A 20221-nucleotide genomic window follows, 5' to 3' on the forward strand; every position below is an offset into this window, starting at 1 on the left:
TTTTAAATTTATAAATAAAATATTTGTCAGGAATTCTGTTATTGTTTGATTTCAAGAAGTTTTTGTAACAATTTTTTCAAAATTGCTTGAATTATACATCTCAGGTACCTATGTACAGTAATAGCTACAGAAATTGCACCGCCTTACAAATATCAATGCTTTTAATTTAATTGTTACATAAGAAGTAATCGTCTGTGTCGTTTGTCATGAATCTAATTCCTTTTTTTTACTTGACATTTATATGTATTTAAATATCGTGTTTACAATTACTTTCATTTTCAACAAATAGTATTTTTAGCGAGTATTGCAATTGTATTGGCTACTACTATAGAGCCTTTTTCTTAACTTTTGTAAGATCTACCATCTCCCCAAGGGATTTGATTGAAACTCTTATACTTGTATATAACATAAGATGTACAAATCTATCTGCTGAGCATTATCTCTATACCTCAATGCGACTCAATTTGTTCACGAAGAAATAATAACTTCGCCTAATCAAACTCTAAGCACATTTTACTTTTTGTATTACAATTAAGGAAACGAGGTCAAAGTTAAAGATAGTAATTAGAAATGAATTAAATAAAAGGAAAAAGTAGGCCACAATAGTCATCTAATTTTTCGAATACATATGAATGAACATAGTGAGTCACTGTGCAGTTCAGGTTCTTCATATTTAAACTTATGTCTGTGGCTGTAAGGCAAAACGACCTACGCCGCATTTTGAAAGAATTCAATTTAAAAGATTTCAATTTAAGGCCTTAATTGGGATCTACAGTATAAAATTGATATTTTTAAGAAGAAGAAAGGACATTAGAAGAACTTTTTAAAGTTCTTCTAAGTTAAAAATAAGGGTTCAAAAACACACAACTCCACAAAATACTATTGAAGTTGAAGACATTGAACATTAGTATCTCAAAAACAAAAACATGTGACTTATTGTTAGATCGTTTTGTCTTACAACTACAGATATATTCTGCTCCCTGTCACAACAGTCAGCTCGTTTCCTTTATTAACCCGTTCAAGACACATTACACACCAGGATTAAGCAAAACGACGAATGACACACACTATGTGTAATGATCGTGAACAAAAGAAAAATTTCGATTCCTGGGGATGGTCTTATAAGAAATCTTTCATCTCGAATGGGTTAATGTTAAATTAAAAGCCACATAAAGAAAAAACAATCAGCTCAAAACTATATTGCGTTCGCACAAATCACTCAAAACGAATCTCGGTCTAGGTGCACAGTTTAAATCTAACTCGAAGCGATGCCCAAGCGATGCTGTGTAGAAGGTTATTCTTATCGCGAAATTGAGTGAAAAGCTCAGTCCTGAGCTTAAGATGCAAACGGATAATAGGAGACAGTCGGGATCGAGGGTATTTGCGAACGAGCGTGGCGTGCAGGGAGACTGGGAGACCTCGAGACGGCCCTGGAAGGGCGCTTCGCGAAGCGCCGTTTTGAGAGAGGCGCCTTCCCGCGACTATAAATGCGAACGCGCCGGCGAAAATCATCTCAGTGTCGAGTGCGAAAAAACTCGCTGCGGACCTGTCGTGTTGAAGCCCACCGACTCATTCGGAAGCACGTGTGCGCCCCTCTATGCATGCGTCTGTGTATGTGATGCGCGCCGTCGCGCGCACGTGCAGCTACGATCCCCCGCGATTTTGAACAATCTTGCGTTGCCATCTTGCCGCGCGCGTTTCGAGATGCTACTGATCGCGGATTCGTAGATCGACCCGCGATCGAATACAGTCACGGAACCTCCTCGCTCAGAAACTCGATTGCAGTTAGAGTGACAAGCGATTCCCGCGGCGGTTGGTGATACGGGACACCCTGACAGCGAATCCACGTGTTTTCTTCATCGTGTTTGTTGGACGAATTAACTTCGGGAAATGAGGGAAAGTATTCGCGTTACTTTCTCTAGCAACTAAACTAGTTAGGGTAGTTTAAAGATTGAGCGATAACAATTTACGGAACTGTGATAGAGACAACGTAATCGAAAGGTAAGATATGAAGGGTTGTGAGAATCGTACCTATCTAATTGAAGAGCTCGTAATAAAAGCGACCCTCGTTGATTTTTGCTTTTTTCTTTAGGGGAGAAAAGAAATACCGTAGCATCTTTAATTTGTGTTTAATTGGTTAATGCTCTTTTTAATCAAATATTTATCATAGTATACATATGGTGTTTGTGGTGGGATAAGTTCTATTATATTGTGAATTTTGTTTCTGACTACTAAAATATGTTCAGATTAAAAAGATTGTTATAATTGACAAGGGCTGTGTTTGTTATGACCTCTTCAATTGTAAGCCGAACTTCTGAAATTTGAATTTGAAATAATCACGGTTTTTGCTTGAGAACGTTTAATGACATTTAATTTCATGGTTGTTATTTTGGAACTTACTACGAGTTATAATTCACTGTAAAAATATATTGAGTTTCTTATGATAACTGTTTAAGTGCTGAGGAGCGCTATAGCGCTCTTTTTGTGTTGTGCCAAAATTGCGGGGAGAGCGATAGCGCTTCTGTTTATCAGTATCAATTTTGCGTTTCTTAAAGCTGGTTGCATTTGCAGAGCGTACAATTTCGGCTTACTTTAAAAATATAAAATTGTAAAATTGTTTTTTACTTCTGAGAACTGTTTTAAATCACGGTAGATGCAATGTTTAAATATATTTGGCCTGAAACTGACTCAGAATTGAGCAGTGATGATAAAATGCATAGTAGTGTCCATGAAAGTGAACAAAAATTAAGTGAATTATAATTTTCTTACTATGTTTTTCAAGAAATAAATCAAAGTAAATTTATTTGAATAAATGTTATTTTTTGATTTTTTTTGTAGCAACACAATATTTGTGATCTGGTTAGATAAATACTCTTATTAATTTTTTTTTATACACACCCAATCACTTCTGCATTTTATATATATATATCCACAAAATTTGTTTAGCACACAAACGAATAACAATTGCAGAACATTTTTAGTGAGTGAAAGGACTTACATCAATATAATTTTTAGCCCACCCTACATAAGATTAGAATTTTCAATAAAAATTCCTGTTTTTAAAAACTAATATACAATAAATTATTCACAAAAATAAAGTAAAATTCCTATGTACGCTTTAACAAATTTTCCTCGTATTTATAATATTTAAACAATAAAGTTTCTGAGTCTAATGTAAAGAATGAAATATGGATGTGTACTCTGAATTTTTCAAACTGTCAACGAATATTTATGACAAACGATCACACAGCCAAGATAAACATGTATATAACTGATCGTAGTTTGTCAGTGAAAGGCAACGTTTAGCGTCAAAGTCAACAGAAAGAGAAATACTTTCCTCTATAAAACGTACGACCAATTAAGTGTTAACTAGACAACGCAAGAATAGAGATTTCACAAAATAAGGTGTATTTTTTTTTAACAAAAGATCATTAGAATATATTGTTTCCGTGTCCGCTTGTTGCTCGCCAGTTTCAACAACGATGAAAATAGCCACGTATTGTAAACACGTCGACTCGAAAACAAAACTATTGCAGAGCTGTATCTCTCGAATTAGAATAGACGACTGTACGACTTCAACCACACTGCGTCACGATCGACTGCAAATCGAATCACGTTCAGTTGACATTTAAACGCCGTCGCTTACTCGCTCGATCGATCGATAACAGGATTGCAACCCTGTTGCGCGAACGCACTTGTTGAGAACGCTATCTGTTGTTTCAAACTTAACTCTTACTTAAACTCTTACCTAAACTAACTCTTAAACTCTCCATTACCGCGATTACGGCAACGTCGATTAGTTGAGTACCCAGAAAAAGCGGATAATTGTCTGCTCTCGGAAGAAAGTTAGTTTGAAACACTTGGAATGCCAGTAAAGGCGGTAGTATAATTGGTTCAGACGATATAGTCGATTTGGTAGCTTTTCATAATCGGTAATAACCAAAGACAGCATTCACATATTTTTGTATGAACAAACAGTAAACAGAGTTGAATTTTCGGTGAAGATAAAATTGGTCTGCCAGCAATGCTTTCTTCAACACCTTCAGGATCATATGAAACAGACTGACGCACGCGTTAATATTTTTTACTAAGTAATAGTATAGCATTTCCTTATTCTTGTCAAAAGGTATCAAATTTTAGCATGAAATCAAATTTTTATACAAAGTACACTACTAGTCAGAAGTTTGATAAGGGAATAAGAATTTACATTGAGAAAATAAATTTAAGATTATTATTTTGAAACAAAAACTATTCCCTATAATCATCTTTAAAAGTTATTAATTTTAAATCAACAACTTTACCAGACAGTACAGTATTTTTCAAAATAAAATGATTAATGTCAACTTTTCTTGAATAATAAAATTAAAAGAAAAAAGTTCTGTTCGTATTTTTTATTCAACAGATAAGTTTATACAATACACTACCTTGCATAAGTATTTAGACACTTATTTGAGGTTTTAGTTAAAAATCTCATCTCAGACGATTACATAAGGTTTACAAATATTGATGAGAATAGCATTTGATAGCAGTTAGTATAAATAATAAAGTGTAGGTATTTCATGAACTTCTCATAACGTGAAAGTCTCCAAATATTTATGCACGGTAGTGTACATCAACTCAATAGCTTGGGTAAGAATAAGAATCATCATAGATGAAGGAAACGAAAATGAGGTTTATTTGAGGTATTTCATGATGAATCGAAAAAAATACCATTTAATTGGACAGTGGCTGGATTGTTCTCATCGTGGACGATGCAATTCGGTGACGACCGCGAGTTCCGCGTTGCGGCTCGCGCAACAAACAGGCCAATCCCGCGGCTATTTTGACGACTATCGCAAATCTGCTCGACGAATCGGCATTATCCTAGGTTTTCCTGTTGAATATACGCGATCCTTGTAATTGAACTGTCTCACGATACCGGTCATAAAGTGGACTTTATGCAAGCGTTCCCGTAGTTGCATCGGAACGCTTGCGACTCGGCTCTTACATGAATCACGGCCTCTTTGTCGCGAGAGGGAGAGAAGAGGATGAGGAAGAGGACTCCATCACTTGCACGTCAACTGTTGTTTGTTTGCTTGTCTGGTGACAAAGGTGCTAATTAACGTGGAAAAAAGGATGAGAAGGAAACTGGAACAAGACAAAATACATAGCGTGGTTATGAAAAATTGATTGCGAATTATTTTAACACTTTATTATATCTCCTTAGATTACGAAGCCACATTACCTACTCGTGAATTGATAAACGTGGCTTATTTTTATTTATTTAATACATAAATATCAAATCTCTAGATCTTTAGAATAGATCTCTAGGTAGGTATGCACCGTGTTTTTGTGAATATGAAAGTCGGACTAGTTTCAACGCGATGAATGGCACAAGATTCAAAAATTACAATCTATTTGTTATTGTTAAGTATCATTGGTCAAGTATTTTCTTCGACACGTTTTTAGTTTCAATGTAGATTTTATCATTTGAAGATATCGAGTAGGGAATTCGAAAAACCATTAAGCGGAATTATCAAAGAATTACGACGGAATTTTCTGGAATCATGTGGAAGAAAACAAATGATTTTCAAATCTACCTTATATTGCGTGGAGAATTGTTAATATATTTCATTGTTCCGTGAGCTTCGTATGAGCTTCTCAGGAGAGAAAAAAGTGTGGAGCGGTGAATTAACTCATTACTCATAAAACGAGATAATACCAAAATCCAATGACTGGACAATGCGTTAATGGAGAAATTGCGGCTCACGTGCGAATCTGATGAGGATCGTCGACTCTGTCGCTTATGATAGGAAATCACGTGCGTCTCGTGACTCATCAGACGTTGCGCGGTTTCGAACTCAACGCTTATAGACGAATGGTCATTTGAAAAGGGTCATTATTCAATTTCTGTAGCCCCCTGACGCAACAGCCTTGTTGTGAAATACTTGAAAAAGTTGGAATAGGGTCTTAGAAAATGTATGTACGCATATGGTTCACTTATACGTTTTAGTCACGTGTCTTCACTCATGAAGACATCACAAATTTCAGACAAATTTTACAATTTTGTTCTCATCACGTTTTTAACTTCAACAGCGTTTATCGCCATTGAATTTTATAGAAAGCAATCGGTTCAATCAAAATAAAAATACAGTGCAGGTGACTATAATTGTAATTATACAGGATGTTTGATAAGAGGTATAACAAATTTTAAGGGGTTAATTCTACATGTCAAAATAAGACGAAAATTAAGAATAACAAAATTAGCTTTAGAGCTTTCTTTCAGAATTATTAATTGTTGCAAACATTACTGAAATTCGCACGAAATATGTCTGACTTGGAACTTATTTTACTGCCGGCGTACTATAATCAGATCATAGGCAGCGATGTTAGTAAAATAAGTCCAAGTTAAACACATTTCACGCGCACTTCGAGCGTTTTCTGAACAATAAATAACTAGAAAACGAAGCCTTAAACATCCGACATCTTTCTGACATCTGTCATCGAATATCCTGTATAAAACTAAATATATAACTAAAAAGAATAGAAAACGTGCACTTGCAAAATTTTAATTGAAATGGACGTCGACTAGAGATAAAATATATTAAATGAAAAAAACTTAGAAGACAAAAATTGTAGAATGCAATATAAATCTACTCGTTCAATTCACCGCAATAAACTTAATATTTCTGAAAAAGATAATAATCATTTTTCCCTGATAAAACTCACTAATTTGATCCGTTCTTCAAACAAGAAAACTAATCTAGATAAGACTTCTCATCTAAGTGATTCGAACAGATTTTTCTCTGTCCGTTGCAGATACTGAATAGAGTCCATCGACCACGATGATCGTGCGGGCGAAACTTTGCTGGAAGCTCCTCAATTCTGGTCAACATAAAGGTGTAAGTGAATTTTCATTGAGTGATTTATACATGTTTAAAGAACACGTTTCTGCGCATAATAAAATATCCACGTAATCTCTCGTGTTCTATACCACCTGTGTCATCGTAAATTCCCATCGATAATAAGTCGACCTTCGAAGATCCTTTTATCGTCCGATATCAAGAAACCTATCGAATCTGTGAAACCAATTAGCAGACCTATAACTTGCAACTCATACTTACAGTGTTGAATTATCGGTGACAGTGAACGGTCTCATGACATTTGCGCCGATTAACAATGGCGAACGAACGAGTATCGGAGAGCTCAACGACGTCCCGCGCAAAAAAACATGGAATCGCCAGTGGCATCCGTTGCACAAGTGTACGCGTAACAACAATGCATTTTGAACGATTGCAATCTGTCCAGTAATTATTGCGATTCGACGTATCTGTCGAGAACATCTCTCTGGGTTTCTTTAAACGAGGCCAGCGAAGGGAGAGAACACGACGCGACGACTCTTGAGCTCGAACGTGTATAGGTACCTATACTTCGTCGTTCGTCCTTCCTTCGTTCAGGGGGATTTTTGAGATTCCACTTGGAAGTCGACAAGCGATTCGCCGCCGCGCGACCGCGAGTTTTTAGATCGATGCTCGCTCCGAGCGAGCATGAACCTTCGCGATCAACTTCCGCGATCGACCTCCGTAGGAACTAGTTCTTCATTCTTCAAGGAGTTCCACCGGATTAACCGTTAATCCGCGAGAGGACATTGTGGATTTTATCTTCTCTTTTTGATTGAACACCATAACACCATACACATTCATTCGAAATGGGGTAACTTATTCTAGTATGAAAGGCCCCCCCAACCTGAAATATCAAAATATCGAAAAATATTGATAATGTCATTAGTTAACGAAAAATACTATTACGTCTTCTATTTTTTTTTTTATATTTCTAGACTATGGTAGACAAACAGAAGTTTTTCTACGGTAAAATAACTGATATTAGCGTTTTCCTCCTTTTGATTGTCAAGAAATTCCTCAGAAATGTGTCAGAGTTTGTAAGTGGTGACTCCACATGTTAAAATAAGAGAAATATGAAGATAAACGTAATTATTTTTCTGATAGGGATGCCAATTCTTACTGAAGGAATCGATTTCTTAAATCGATACGGATAGGAAGTTAGAAAATCCATTTTCTAAAACAGTGACCACGAAAGAATCGATTTGTAAAAAATAAATTTTCGATTTCGATAAAGAAACGTATAGGTAAATAAAACCCGCGAAGAAAGTGACACAACATAAAAAAGTATGTCTTTTAGGAGAAGTGTAAAATTATTTGTCAGCATTAAACGAGATTATTTACCAGACAAAATAGTAGTGCTTAAAAAATTAAGTTTTAGAAAGCAAATCGACGTCAAGGAAATCAATTTAGCTAATTTCATTTATACGTAAAATTAGATTTTCTTATATGTAACTTGATATAAATACAAGAACTGTTAAAAAAGTTCTTCGAATTAGAAAGAGAAAATTGTGTTTTTCAAAAAAATTGATCCAATTTTGTGGTAAAAAATTCAATCCAATTCTGTGATGTAATATCGATTCATGATGAAATCGATTAACAAAAGACCAATACAAAAAATCGATCAACTATTGAGAAAAAATCAATCTTTTGAAAAATCGATTTACGATCGGCATTGGCTACTTTTAAGCTTTCGTTTTCGAATAATAATTAAATAAAACTTTTAAAGAAAAATCTTACAAAGAAAAAACATTCTTCGATACTACTGTTATCTTTCACATTAAATTCAAATCATGTTAAAATTGGAATTCAGTTTAATGAAAGTGAATAGAAAATCTGTCGTTTGCATAGGAAATACTCTTCATTGGGAAAGTAGCTTTCAACTCATCAGAGTCAAAAGGAAATGTAGTTATCAAGTGAAAAACGATAAGAGAATAAACTCACTTGCTCGTCCTCGCGCATAAATTTGAAAATCGATAACGGCGTATTGTGCGTCACGCGCGCTTATTCGTCAGCTAAACATTGGTACACGCGCCTGCTCGCCACCAGATTCGAAACCCGCGCTTACGTGAACGCGATCTGGTATCATCGTTTCAGTACACGTTCGCGGAACTCCCCGTCGATTTCTGACCACGTAACTCGCGTCACAGACGGTATTTCTAATTGGGCTTTAATCAGTCTTAGCGGAACCACGAATTGATGGGATCCAAGATGATTCTTGCAGTTGAAACAGCTATATAGAAATAGTCTGAAGGTTTTTGATTCTACCATGTTTACAATCTACTAAACATGTACTATTTCACTCCTATATTTAGAAAAGCGGTGCACCTTTCGAATTATCTAAAACAAAGAGGTTTTGTTTTTAAGCATTGTCACTCTTATCTTTACGACAATCTTTTTCTTTGAGGCAAATATTTCTTTACGACAATCTTTATCTTTGAGACAAATATTAAGCTTGAGTGTATGGCTTTATCTTAGGCATATGTTACATGCTGCAGTAATTCGTAAATTCATGTCAAGGAAAGATTGACGTTTGAAGATTGGTACCTCTTATTTAGAAGATTGTAATTTTTTTAAAGGAGAAGTAGAAATTCCCTCATGCTACCTTATCACCACCCCTATCACTCTTCACTTAATTATTTATACGTAATGAGTATAATTGGAATTATGTACAATGAGATCAGAAGAATAGGAAGCATGTACATTTCCTACTAGAGATGCATATTTCATGTACGTATATGTATACATACATGTATACGTGTACTAAATATATCCGTATTTTATCTGTTAAATTTGTATTACACGTGTTTGGTTTCCCATGTATTAACGAATCTGTAACGTATTTGTAAAACTATGTTTTCGTTCTGTAGATACCTCCAGTAGATGTACTTATTTAAATATTTGAATATCAATGTAACATTATATTAAAAATTAGAGGAACTATAATACCATACCTTATTATCAAGTTACTTGTACAACATAATACGTGTAATTCTGTATAATACGTGTAAATGTAGTTGTATGTATTTTACCTATAGTTTTGAGATTATTTGAAAATAGTCAGTTTTGGATTTGGACTGCTCTTCAACTCACCGAGTCCTTGGAACACATGCTCACACATTAGTTTAATATATTTTCCCAAATTTGACCTCTAATGTACAAGTATACTATACTTTGCGAAATTCTTCACTCATAAGTGCAGGTTTAGGGGATATAGACAAAGAGGCGGTAGTCGAAAAAACTAAGATTCACCTTTTTTAAATAGCTAACATAGTTCATGTAGGATCCTTACTAAAGGAAGATTCTATCGCATTTCGTGACATTTTTTCTTGTTAGACTTGAACAATATGCAGGCAGGGACTTTATTTGCAGAAAAAGTCTTCAGTATAATCATATCGTATCTATTAAAACTGCGTATTATAAATAAAAGATTCACCATGAAGGTAAAGATAGTAACTCACGTAAAATATAAAAAGTCTAGAAACCAACAATTGTATTGTATGTACAGCTAAAAGCAAAGAAGTGTGCAATCACTTTTACCATGTAGGTAGAATGTAAAACCTGAAAGAATAGTTTCACTTATTAACATTAGAACTACTGAGACTAAAATACGTGTATTTTAATGGAAGTGCTAAAATTCCTGCTTTCTAAAAAAGTTCGTAGATCACAGAAATAATGTTTACATGTATACATTTCCTTTCAACAGAAAAAAACATAACACTTTCAAAAATTAAATGTAAGTAAAGAATAAGTATATGGGTTATTTTGATCCCTCTGTTAGTTCTACTGTTAACTACTATATTACTTTTCATCATATAAACACCTCCCACAGTCAAATTCAAGAATTTTTTCCATCGTGTTACATCACTCCTCAAGTGCAAACTCATCTGTTCTCAGCTCTAACTTCTGAACACATATCGCTAAATAGTAGCGATAATCCGCATTTAATACCTCGTATGTTCAAGAGTATTTTTAAATACACTCAGTAGCCTAACTAATTACCAATGCATCGTTATTTTCCACTCATAAAGTCATCATAATTGTTAAAGACGAATATTGTTATAGATATTCGCAGGATTGGCTGCACACTCCGGTCAGATCTCAGTGGGACTGGGTCAGGGATTCAGCGCGGTCCTGATCCCAAAGTTGCTGGAGAGTCATTTCGCGGACCAGTCCGAAACCTCATGGATAGCGTCGTTGGGAGTCGTCTCGAACCCATTGGGTTCCGTGATCGCTGGATTATGCGCCGAATGGTTCGGAAGAAGATCCGCGATTGCATTAGCCAGCCTGCCACATGCCGCTGGCTGGCTGTTGATAGCGTTATCGACGAACGTGTCTACCCTGTACATAGGAAGATTCATTAGTGGGATTGGTATGGGCATGGCGAATGGCCTGTACCTTTACGTCAGTGAGGTGCGTAATCGTTGAACCTAATATTGCTGTTATTTTCGTTTTCTCGTCTTCATTTTGATTGAAGAAACTCGATTCAATATGAAATGCACATGAAATTGCTGACTACAGATATTTTGTCCGAACAAGTTTAACAAAATTTCATCAAAATAGTTGATCTTTACCAGGTAATGTTAATATTTGCCAGGTACTGTTTAATTCAACAGAAGGTTGACAACGAAACACTTTGTTATTTAAATTGAATGCAAAAGTGCAATTTTATATGTATTCACCCGATACTTTAAATATGCGAACATTGAAATTTGGAGTTATTTTAAATTTGTAAAGAACTATAAAAAATAATACTATATTCTTGAAACAGTAAGATATACAGCGTGTCTAAAACTGATGATACAAGCGGAATGAAGGTGATTCTTCATGAAAAAAATAAGTCGAAAATATACAATAAACTTTTTTGATATCATGCTTCGTTTTAGAGAAAATTGAATTTCAACTACGGTTAGGTGCAAGTGTGTGGAAGTATGTAGTTTTAGGTGCTCGAATGGTACACAGGGTAAAGGGAACACTCGCGGTCTGACCACTAACTGTTTTTATGGTACGCTAGAAGCATTCCCCTTTCCCCGTTTCCCCCTCAAATGCCTACGACAGTAGTTTGGTACACTTGTACTCGATCAAAATTTAAAGTCAATTTTCTCGAAAACAAAGCGTATTATAAATCTTATTCTATGTTTTCGACTGATTCTTTCGTATATAATCATTACCTTTTTGCTTGTATAGGAAGCTTGTATAGTTATAGGAAACTCTGGATATGTATAGACTATCGAAGATTCAGTAATGCGAGTAAAAGATTCTGATTCTGTTTGAAAAAAATAAGTCGGAAATGTAGAATAAAATTTGTTAATGCTATGTTCAGTTTTGGAGAAAACTAAATTTGAATCTTGAACGGATTCGGGCATATGATAAAAATTGTAAGTGCTTAAGGAATACACGGAGTAAAAGAAATACTCACAGTCTGATCACTGACTACATCTACTGTGCAAGTTTAAGCATTCTTAAAATTGTATTTTGATATACGTATATTTGCGTTTGAAAATTTCAATTTAATTTACTAAGACACGAAGCATGACATCAACAAACTTTATTCTATATTTTCATGTTATTTGTTCATGTAAAGTCACCATCTCTCCATTTATGCCACTAACTTTTAGACACTCCGTGGAATAGAATAATTATTATTTCAGGCCGCGGCACCAAACCAGCGGGCCTGGTTGGGCAGTAGCGGTCCTATTTTGGTATCTCTCGGTGTCCTAATGATTTACACACTGGGAGCCGTTACCACGTGGCAGAGAGCCGCGGCGATTAGTATAGGTCCAGCAATCCTTTCCCTAGCACTGACACGGTAACTGTTAATATATCTTAAACACGTCATTAATTCTATTTAATTTAAAGTTCTAGATTAATTCAATTCTATTTTTCTGTCTTCTCAGGATGATTCCCGAAACTCCAGGCTGGCTAGTAGCCAGAGGACGAAACGACGAAGCGAAGGAGTCACTATTATGGCTGCGAGGCCCTGGTCTAAACACTGATAAAGAGTATCAAGAACTCTGTGAGATAAACGCGAAGAGAGAGGAGAAGAAAGAAAGTTTATTGAAAGCTCTTCACATGCCCAGCGTTTGGAAGCCTTTTCTTATTTTGCTCGCGTTTTTCGCGCTGCAACAGATGTCTGGGATTTACATCATTCTGTTTTATACTGTGAATATCCTCAAAGACATTGGCATCGACCTGAACGAATACTCGGCAAGCGTTGGAATCGGGGTGATCAGGCTGTTCGCGTCCATCGCTGGTGCTGGACTCGCCAACAGCTTTGGCAGAAAAGCGCTGGCCTTCGTCAGCGGCCTAGGAATGGCGATCTCCGCCGTAGGCGTCAGCCTAGCCTTCAGGTTTGTGTTTTTCTCTTAACTAGGTCTCTTTAATTGAGACAAAAGATCAAATTCAATATGGCAACAGACCTATCAGAATCAGTAGTTTAGGCATTCTGGATTCTTCCTTTTTAATAAAGGGGAGCAGATGCTATTAACCCATTACATTCCTCCCCAAATAGCACACGACATCTCGAAACATCTGTTTTATGTTTACTTTATGCCTAAACACCTTATGATATAGTTCAGTCGTCTTAAAAACATCCAACAATGTACGTCTTAAAGATTTGTGAAGTTTACGTCCATAAGACATCTTAAAGACACACTGCACAGACGTCTTGAAGACTTATACTTTTGGACGTTTTAAAGATGTCTATTTATTATCTGAATGTCTTTAAGACGTCTTATGAATGTCTTTTAAGACGTCCTAAAGACATACTGATTTGTAACATCGGACGTCTCAGAGACGTCTTTTGGATATTCTTAGGACTTTACTGAATGTCTTTAATACGTTTTTAAGATCTCTCCGTGTTGTATGGGTTTGCATTTAATTTTGAAATTAGTTCAAACGATGTAGTTTTTGACCGATTCGATAATATTACCAACTTGATAGTAACTGAAGGTACAATTCACACAATCTTGTCAGGTTGCAAATAGCAAAATGAACAAATAAACGAAAAAAGTAAAAATGTAGAATTGTGTGAACGCTGCCTTATTATCGATTTGACAAAATTACCGTATAGGTAAAAGAAACGTATCATTTGGATTAGTTGTAGACTGTTGCACATGTTGCATTAGAGACTGAGTAACTAGTTTTTGTTTTATGCAAACTTTGTCTGCCTTTTAAACTTGTGTCTCTACGTTCGCAAACTGTTCGCAAATAGTACAGAAATTGTACACGTAGAATATACGTAGTTGTTCATGTATTATCGCATTTGTATTTTTGGAAGTTTTAGGCAGAATATTATTATGAAGTCCCAAAAGAATAAGTCCTTTTCAGTTTGTCAACTCATTTTACTAAAATAAAAATAACACAACATTGGTATATACATATATTTACATTTTAAAAAAGAATAAAAATGAATCAATTCAAATATAAATTCAAAGAAGTAATAACTTTATTGCTTATATAAAATAAACACATCTATCGTATCAAGAACTTGGGGCAAGGAGATATATTTTAAGGAATTTTCCTATACTAGGTTGTTCTTTATATTGTTGTTTGAAAAGGTGCGAATACACCAGAGTTCATAAACTCTTCGCGAACAGTATGAAAATTAAATTTCCTAGAAATTATCTGTTCGCGTAAAGGTGATAAAAAGTTTTTATCCAGCTTGAGCCTAAGGGTACATGTCCACTTGAGAGTAAAATTATCGCAAATTGCTTTCGAGAGTACTCTCAGATAGTGAATCCATCTTGAACAGTAACTCTCAATTATTCTCAATGCAGTGTCCAATTGTGAATATATTATCTGAAAGTACTCTTAAGAGTAATTCACGATAGCTTTACTGTCAAGTGTACACGTACCCTAATACGTCTTATAATAAATGCCACCCTGTGTACTGTTTTTAGTAGGAGCGAAAATGTTGAATAATGGTTATAAAAAGTATACAAATCGTTCGCAATCAATGTCTTTCAGTACTGAACTATTCGCAAGTGGAGACATACCTAAAGACTTAAGTATTTTGAATTTTAGGTTCTCGAACTACACAAATACAGTAAGAGCTAGTTCAGACAATACGATCTTTTGACTGATTCGGTAATACAGCTGTGGCAAATACTATTTGTTGAATATGAAAGTAATAAATTTATTACATAAATATATCTAAATTGTTATACAATTTATAGATATATGCTACAAATCAAGATTGCAAGTAAAAAAAGGAAATTAGGTTAATGACAAACATAGACGATCGCTTCTCGTGTGACAGTTACAGAAAAATTATTAATATTTGTAAAATGGTGCAATTTCAATGACCACCACTGTATTGCCAAACTGATACTAATCAAAGATCAAGTTCACACACGCTTGACAGATTAAAAATGACAAAATGAACAAATGAAACATTGCGAATAGTAAAGGAGAACTTAACAATTTCAAAAGTACTTTTTATTTTATTCACTCCTATAGAAAATAAATAAGAAGCGTCTTTCTCGAAATTTAGATTTGTTGAACGCTACTTTATTATTAATTTGGCAAAATTACCATATTGAATAAAAAAAAACGTATCGTTTGAACTAGCTGTAAACCTTTCCCTTAACTCATTATAGTACTCCTGCCGGTACCGCAGGCTACCTAAAACCTTCCCAAAATCCTTGAACGTTCTCTGTTACAAGTGCAAATGGAATTTATCCTCGGCTGTAAATTAACACTGTACGTTTGTACCACGAGACTTCCGCAATCTTTTAAAAGATCGGAGCTGTCTACGCAGATAAGCGATGCCCACATGATTAGCGCTCATGTAAAAATAAGATGATATAATAAGATGATAAAATCCTGAGAAAAACCCGCGTCCTGGTTCGCACACGAAACTCACGGACTTCTGACTAATAAGCAGCCTAATTGATATGTAGATCAGCGTACATGTTAATACTTCGCAGACTGTTTCCTCTCCTTGGCACGAATCTGCTACCCTACTGACACGATTCTTCTGATTTCCAGGTTCAAACTACCATCAGTGGCGTCTCTGGCGTGCATAGGAGGCCACGTTGGATCATCGATGATAGGCTACCTCACGTTGCCCTGGGTGATGACCTCGGAGCTGTACCCCCTGAGGTTTAGGGGGCCTCTGGGAGGTATCACTACCAGTTTGGCGCAAATGCTGACGTTTGCGACCATCAAAATGTACCCCGATTTCAGTGCTCTGATTGGTATCGAGATTACTATGTGGATGTTCGCTGGAGCTAGCATCCTAGGAGCTATGTTCGCCTTAACGATTCTGCCAGAGACCAGGGGTCGAAGCCTGGATCAAATAGAAGGCGGATTCTCCGGTAAGCCGGAGTGGAGTGATACCACTCACAGTTTGCCAAGTGTCATTACACAGCCAAGAAACGTTACACTTCAGAAATTCGCGTCCTTATCCGAGGAGAAGGACCCCAATATGCGAACCAATGCATACACCTATGATAACTTTTGCATTGATTTGTCCCACGATGAACTAGAGAAGACTAGAAAGAATTCGGAAGCGAAGAGGGACGTTGGTCCCACAATTTCACTCGAGCACGTTTATCTCTGATGAACTACAACAGATCGGGATACGATTTTACGAGGGTAAACCAAAGTAGAAGGATTGTAGCGTTGAGAGCAGCCTTACTAGTTTGTCTGATGTTCGGGAAACACTTAACTGCAAATGATTCGATGAGTTGTCGTCTTTTTTAGAATTCATTTATACAGAGTGTTCGAAACAGGTGTCAGAAATTTTAAGAGGTTATTCTACGTGAAACGCTTAAGGTGTCAAATGTCCCAGTAAGTAAACAACCTAAAACTGTATGTCGTGATATTTTAACTATGAGGTTCCAGAAACTGTAGATACTATTTTATAACACTAGTTTTTATTTTTAATTAGCTTCCCTGATACATTAGAATTTAAGCCTAAAATTGGATAAAATTAACGTTAATACTCAGATATTGAGACATGGTCAACTACTAGGACATTTACCTTAAGACTTTATTTCAGAGTTATTAATTGTCGCGAAAAGGTCCAGAATATACAGAAAATGTGTCTGACTGCGAAGTCATTCTACTGTCGACGTACGCTAGTTAGATCAGACAGCGAAGTTCCAAGTCAGATACATTTCACACAAATTTTAAGCATTTTCTCAACAATTAATAACTATGAAACGAGGCCTCAAACGCATTTTTATCATGCTGAATTTTCGTCTTATTTTATCGTGTAGAATCGCTCTTCTTTTCTGACACCTGTTGTCGAACACCTTGTATGATTGACGTTTGTATTGACTTTTTATGAAGTTCTGTTTGATACTTGAGGCGATAACGAGTTTGCTATTAAGTGTTTTTGTGTCTGCGAAACTATGTTAGTCCTATGTGCAATTTTTGACAAATGCTCAACTGTTGAAATGTTAACAGGGATATACGTTTTTGACACTGCTCTCGAGCTTTCCTCGCAGTTGTGATATTCTGATACCGATGACGCGACGTATTTATTAAATAATAGATATATCGTGTTCGCTAAGCAATTCATCAGTATTTCGAACATTCCTAAATCTACTTCGAATGTGTTCTTCGTATGATTCTCCTACAATATTAATAATAAGTTGATTGTATAATGCAGAACATATGCTGTTGATAGGAAAGATTGACTGTGTGCTACAGAGATCTATGTACAGTACAACAATATTAAAGGCTCTGTTTGTCGTGATTGTGAAGTAGGAAACAATTTTTACTACTATTTGCGATAATATACAATGAGCATATATTTTAATAGGTATCATAATTAATTGAGCGTTCTACATGAACTTTCTATAAGTATTTATACGCAAACAGATATATTTATGTATGTATAGTACAATATTAATAGGTAGTAATTACTTGTAATATATTCGCAATACGTGATACATGTACATATCCTAAATAATTAAGTATTATTCGATTTATATGATTATGTAACAGCATAGAAAAGCCATGATTTATGTAGATTCTAGACTGTAAAAGAATGAAAAAGACTTTGTTTCTTTATCTTCCTTACACTCTGGAAACGTACATAATGTATAAAGTAGTTATTAAATTAATAAGATAAGTGAAATGTGAAATTTAGAAAATATCTAGTATTATCTACATAAATTTCTATTTTACAAAAAATTTATTTAAATAAATGTTAAAAGTACGAAGTGTCCTTTTAACGATATTATTCCTTCATTTCCCATTTTATTGTAAAATTCGAAATTTTGTGATTCATTTATTAGATGAATGACAAGAACAATTTAGAAACTAAGAAAAAAATTGGAAAAATAGAAAAGTTGAAGAAAATTTGAAAGCAGAAGTATAGTTGAAATATAGAATAAACCTGTTTCTATTCGCGCTAGCACGCTTCATATTTATGTATCACCACAAACGAGAATACAGACATGTCAGCATCAGATAGCATTGACAAGGTATATGATCTATATAAACATTGATGAAGTGTAGGATTAACCTATAATCCAATATATGCAATGTATTTCTATCATAAACTTTATCACGATCGTATCACACCTACCATTATAAATTTAATTTAAAATAAGATTACAACGGTATGAGTAGTAGCAATTAAAATTAGATATTACCGAAATATAATAAGTTACATAATAAAAAAAATAGGCCAGAAACAATAGATGGAGTAACCAATGGAGTTTCTATAAGAATACAGAAACGAAGAAGTATCGACAGAATGATTCAAACCCCGAATCTTAAAAATGTATCTTCTTTTGATACCTTTAGTCGATGATTAGGTAAACCTTGTAACTTTAAACATTAGAAATGTTAATTAAATTCATTTTCACTGGATATCTTCATTCACTCGTTACCTAAACCCTGTGAGTACAAAAACTAGTCATTACATCAGTGGATATGACGTTTTAATTTGCTGTTGATCTAAACGCTAATAAAGTGGGAGGAATTAACATTTCAAATGCGGTGAAGCAGCGTACATACGAATTAGGAGCAACAGAAGACATAAAATTAAAATTTGATGTTTTTAATTTGATACTTACCAGTGGTAAGATGCTTAAAACCAAGGTAATCCAGACATCTAGGATGATCTGAAATCCAAGAGTCCCTTCAGTGGATCTCTAGGAAGATCCGCATCGGCCGCAGTAACGGTTCACGGTCCTGAACCTCAGCGGGTATTTATACTTTATACCTTTTCGAGTAAGATAAAACCAACGAAATCAGTTTTTTGTGTCGTAGGAATGGCGAGATTAATTAAACGAAGTATAATTTGCAGAAAAGTGTACACAGTAACTTGTACAAATTATTAATATTCATTATTATTAATTAATGAAATATAAAGAAATTTGTAACCTTCTAAATGTGAAAAATTTCTTTGATTAAAAAGATTCTATAATTCCTGCAATGTTTAATCATTTGCAATATTTGTAATAAAAATATTTATGGCCAAGTTAATGTTATATTGCTTAAATACGTAACAATATATCTTTGCTGATATTTGTAGACATGATTCAATGTTGTACAAGTTTTTATTACGATTCAGATATAATATAATCAAATGTTACTTAACACGTTCACACCGGCGTGTACCATCGGTGGTTCATGCTTCACTCTCTCATCGGGCGACGTGTACCACCGGTGGCTCACGTTCGAGTCTCCCATTGGGTGGCGTCGCCCCACAGCGGGAAACACAAAAATTAGCGCCATCGTGAACGTGTTAAGTAATAACTAACTTTAATTCCTACCGTTTAGAGCGCTGTATCTTATGTTAAACTGAATCGATAACATCGGGTATGACTGGAAAATGGTAAGAAAGCTCGCGACTCGCGATTCTTGCGAGCCTCTTGAATTGAACATGTGATAAAAAAAAATACATTAGGTAAGAAATTTAATCTACATTTCGTCGAAGGTCTATCATGACGATGCTTTTGGCGAGAGCTACACCCAACTCAGACAAATCTGGCCGCATCGATACTATGGTTATCCCTTGCGAAATCAGACACTTTACGGAGAACATCTTAATTTTGTCCAAATTCGGATATGTTTTAGCACTGACTAGGTAATAATAGACCTAACATCCTATGTATTTTTCTGTCCCTGATTTTTGGGGTGCTAGCACCACCGACCAGGTAATGATTTACCTAGTCGGTGCTAGCACCACCGACTAGGTAATAATAGACCTAACATCCTATGTATTTTTCTGTCCCTGATTTTTGGGGTGCTAGCACCCCATTATCACTTTAGTGTCACCGCCAATATTACCGGCGAAGTCTCAAAGTAGATTGCAACGCTACGAATTTTCGGAATTACAATTAAAATGGAGTAGGCAGGTTATATTAAGCCCGCAA

At 35.3% G+C, this 20221-nt stretch overlaps 1 protein-coding gene across 2 annotated transcripts; it reads left to right on the forward strand.

Annotated features, from left to right (window-relative positions):
• Window positions 1–1534: 1534 nt before the first annotated feature.
• Window positions 1535–17944, forward strand: LOC143183526 (facilitated trehalose transporter Tret1). Of its 2 annotated transcripts, XM_076385078.1 has the most exons (6): window positions 1535–2001; window positions 6799–6881; window positions 10944–11291; window positions 12530–12687; window positions 12776–13228; window positions 15870–17944. In XM_076385078.1, exons 2-6 carry the CDS (start codon window positions 6825–6827, stop codon window positions 16441–16443), a joined length of 1590 nt encoding a protein of 529 aa, XP_076241193.1. In that variant the 5' UTR covers window positions 1535–2001; window positions 6799–6824; the 3' UTR covers window positions 16444–17944. The 2 variants fall into 2 exon arrangements, with proteins under 2 accessions (XP_076241193.1, XP_076241192.1); XM_076385077.1 differs by lacking the exons at window positions 1535–2001; window positions 6799–6881 and adding an exon at window positions 7145–7242.
• Window positions 17945–20221: the final 2277 nt, after the last annotated feature.

The sequence above is a fragment of the Calliopsis andreniformis genome, chromosome 9, assembly GCF_051401765.1.
Source record: "Calliopsis andreniformis isolate RMS-2024a chromosome 9, iyCalAndr_principal, whole genome shotgun sequence".
NCBI lineage: Eukaryota > Metazoa > Arthropoda > Insecta > Hymenoptera > Andrenidae > Calliopsis > Calliopsis andreniformis.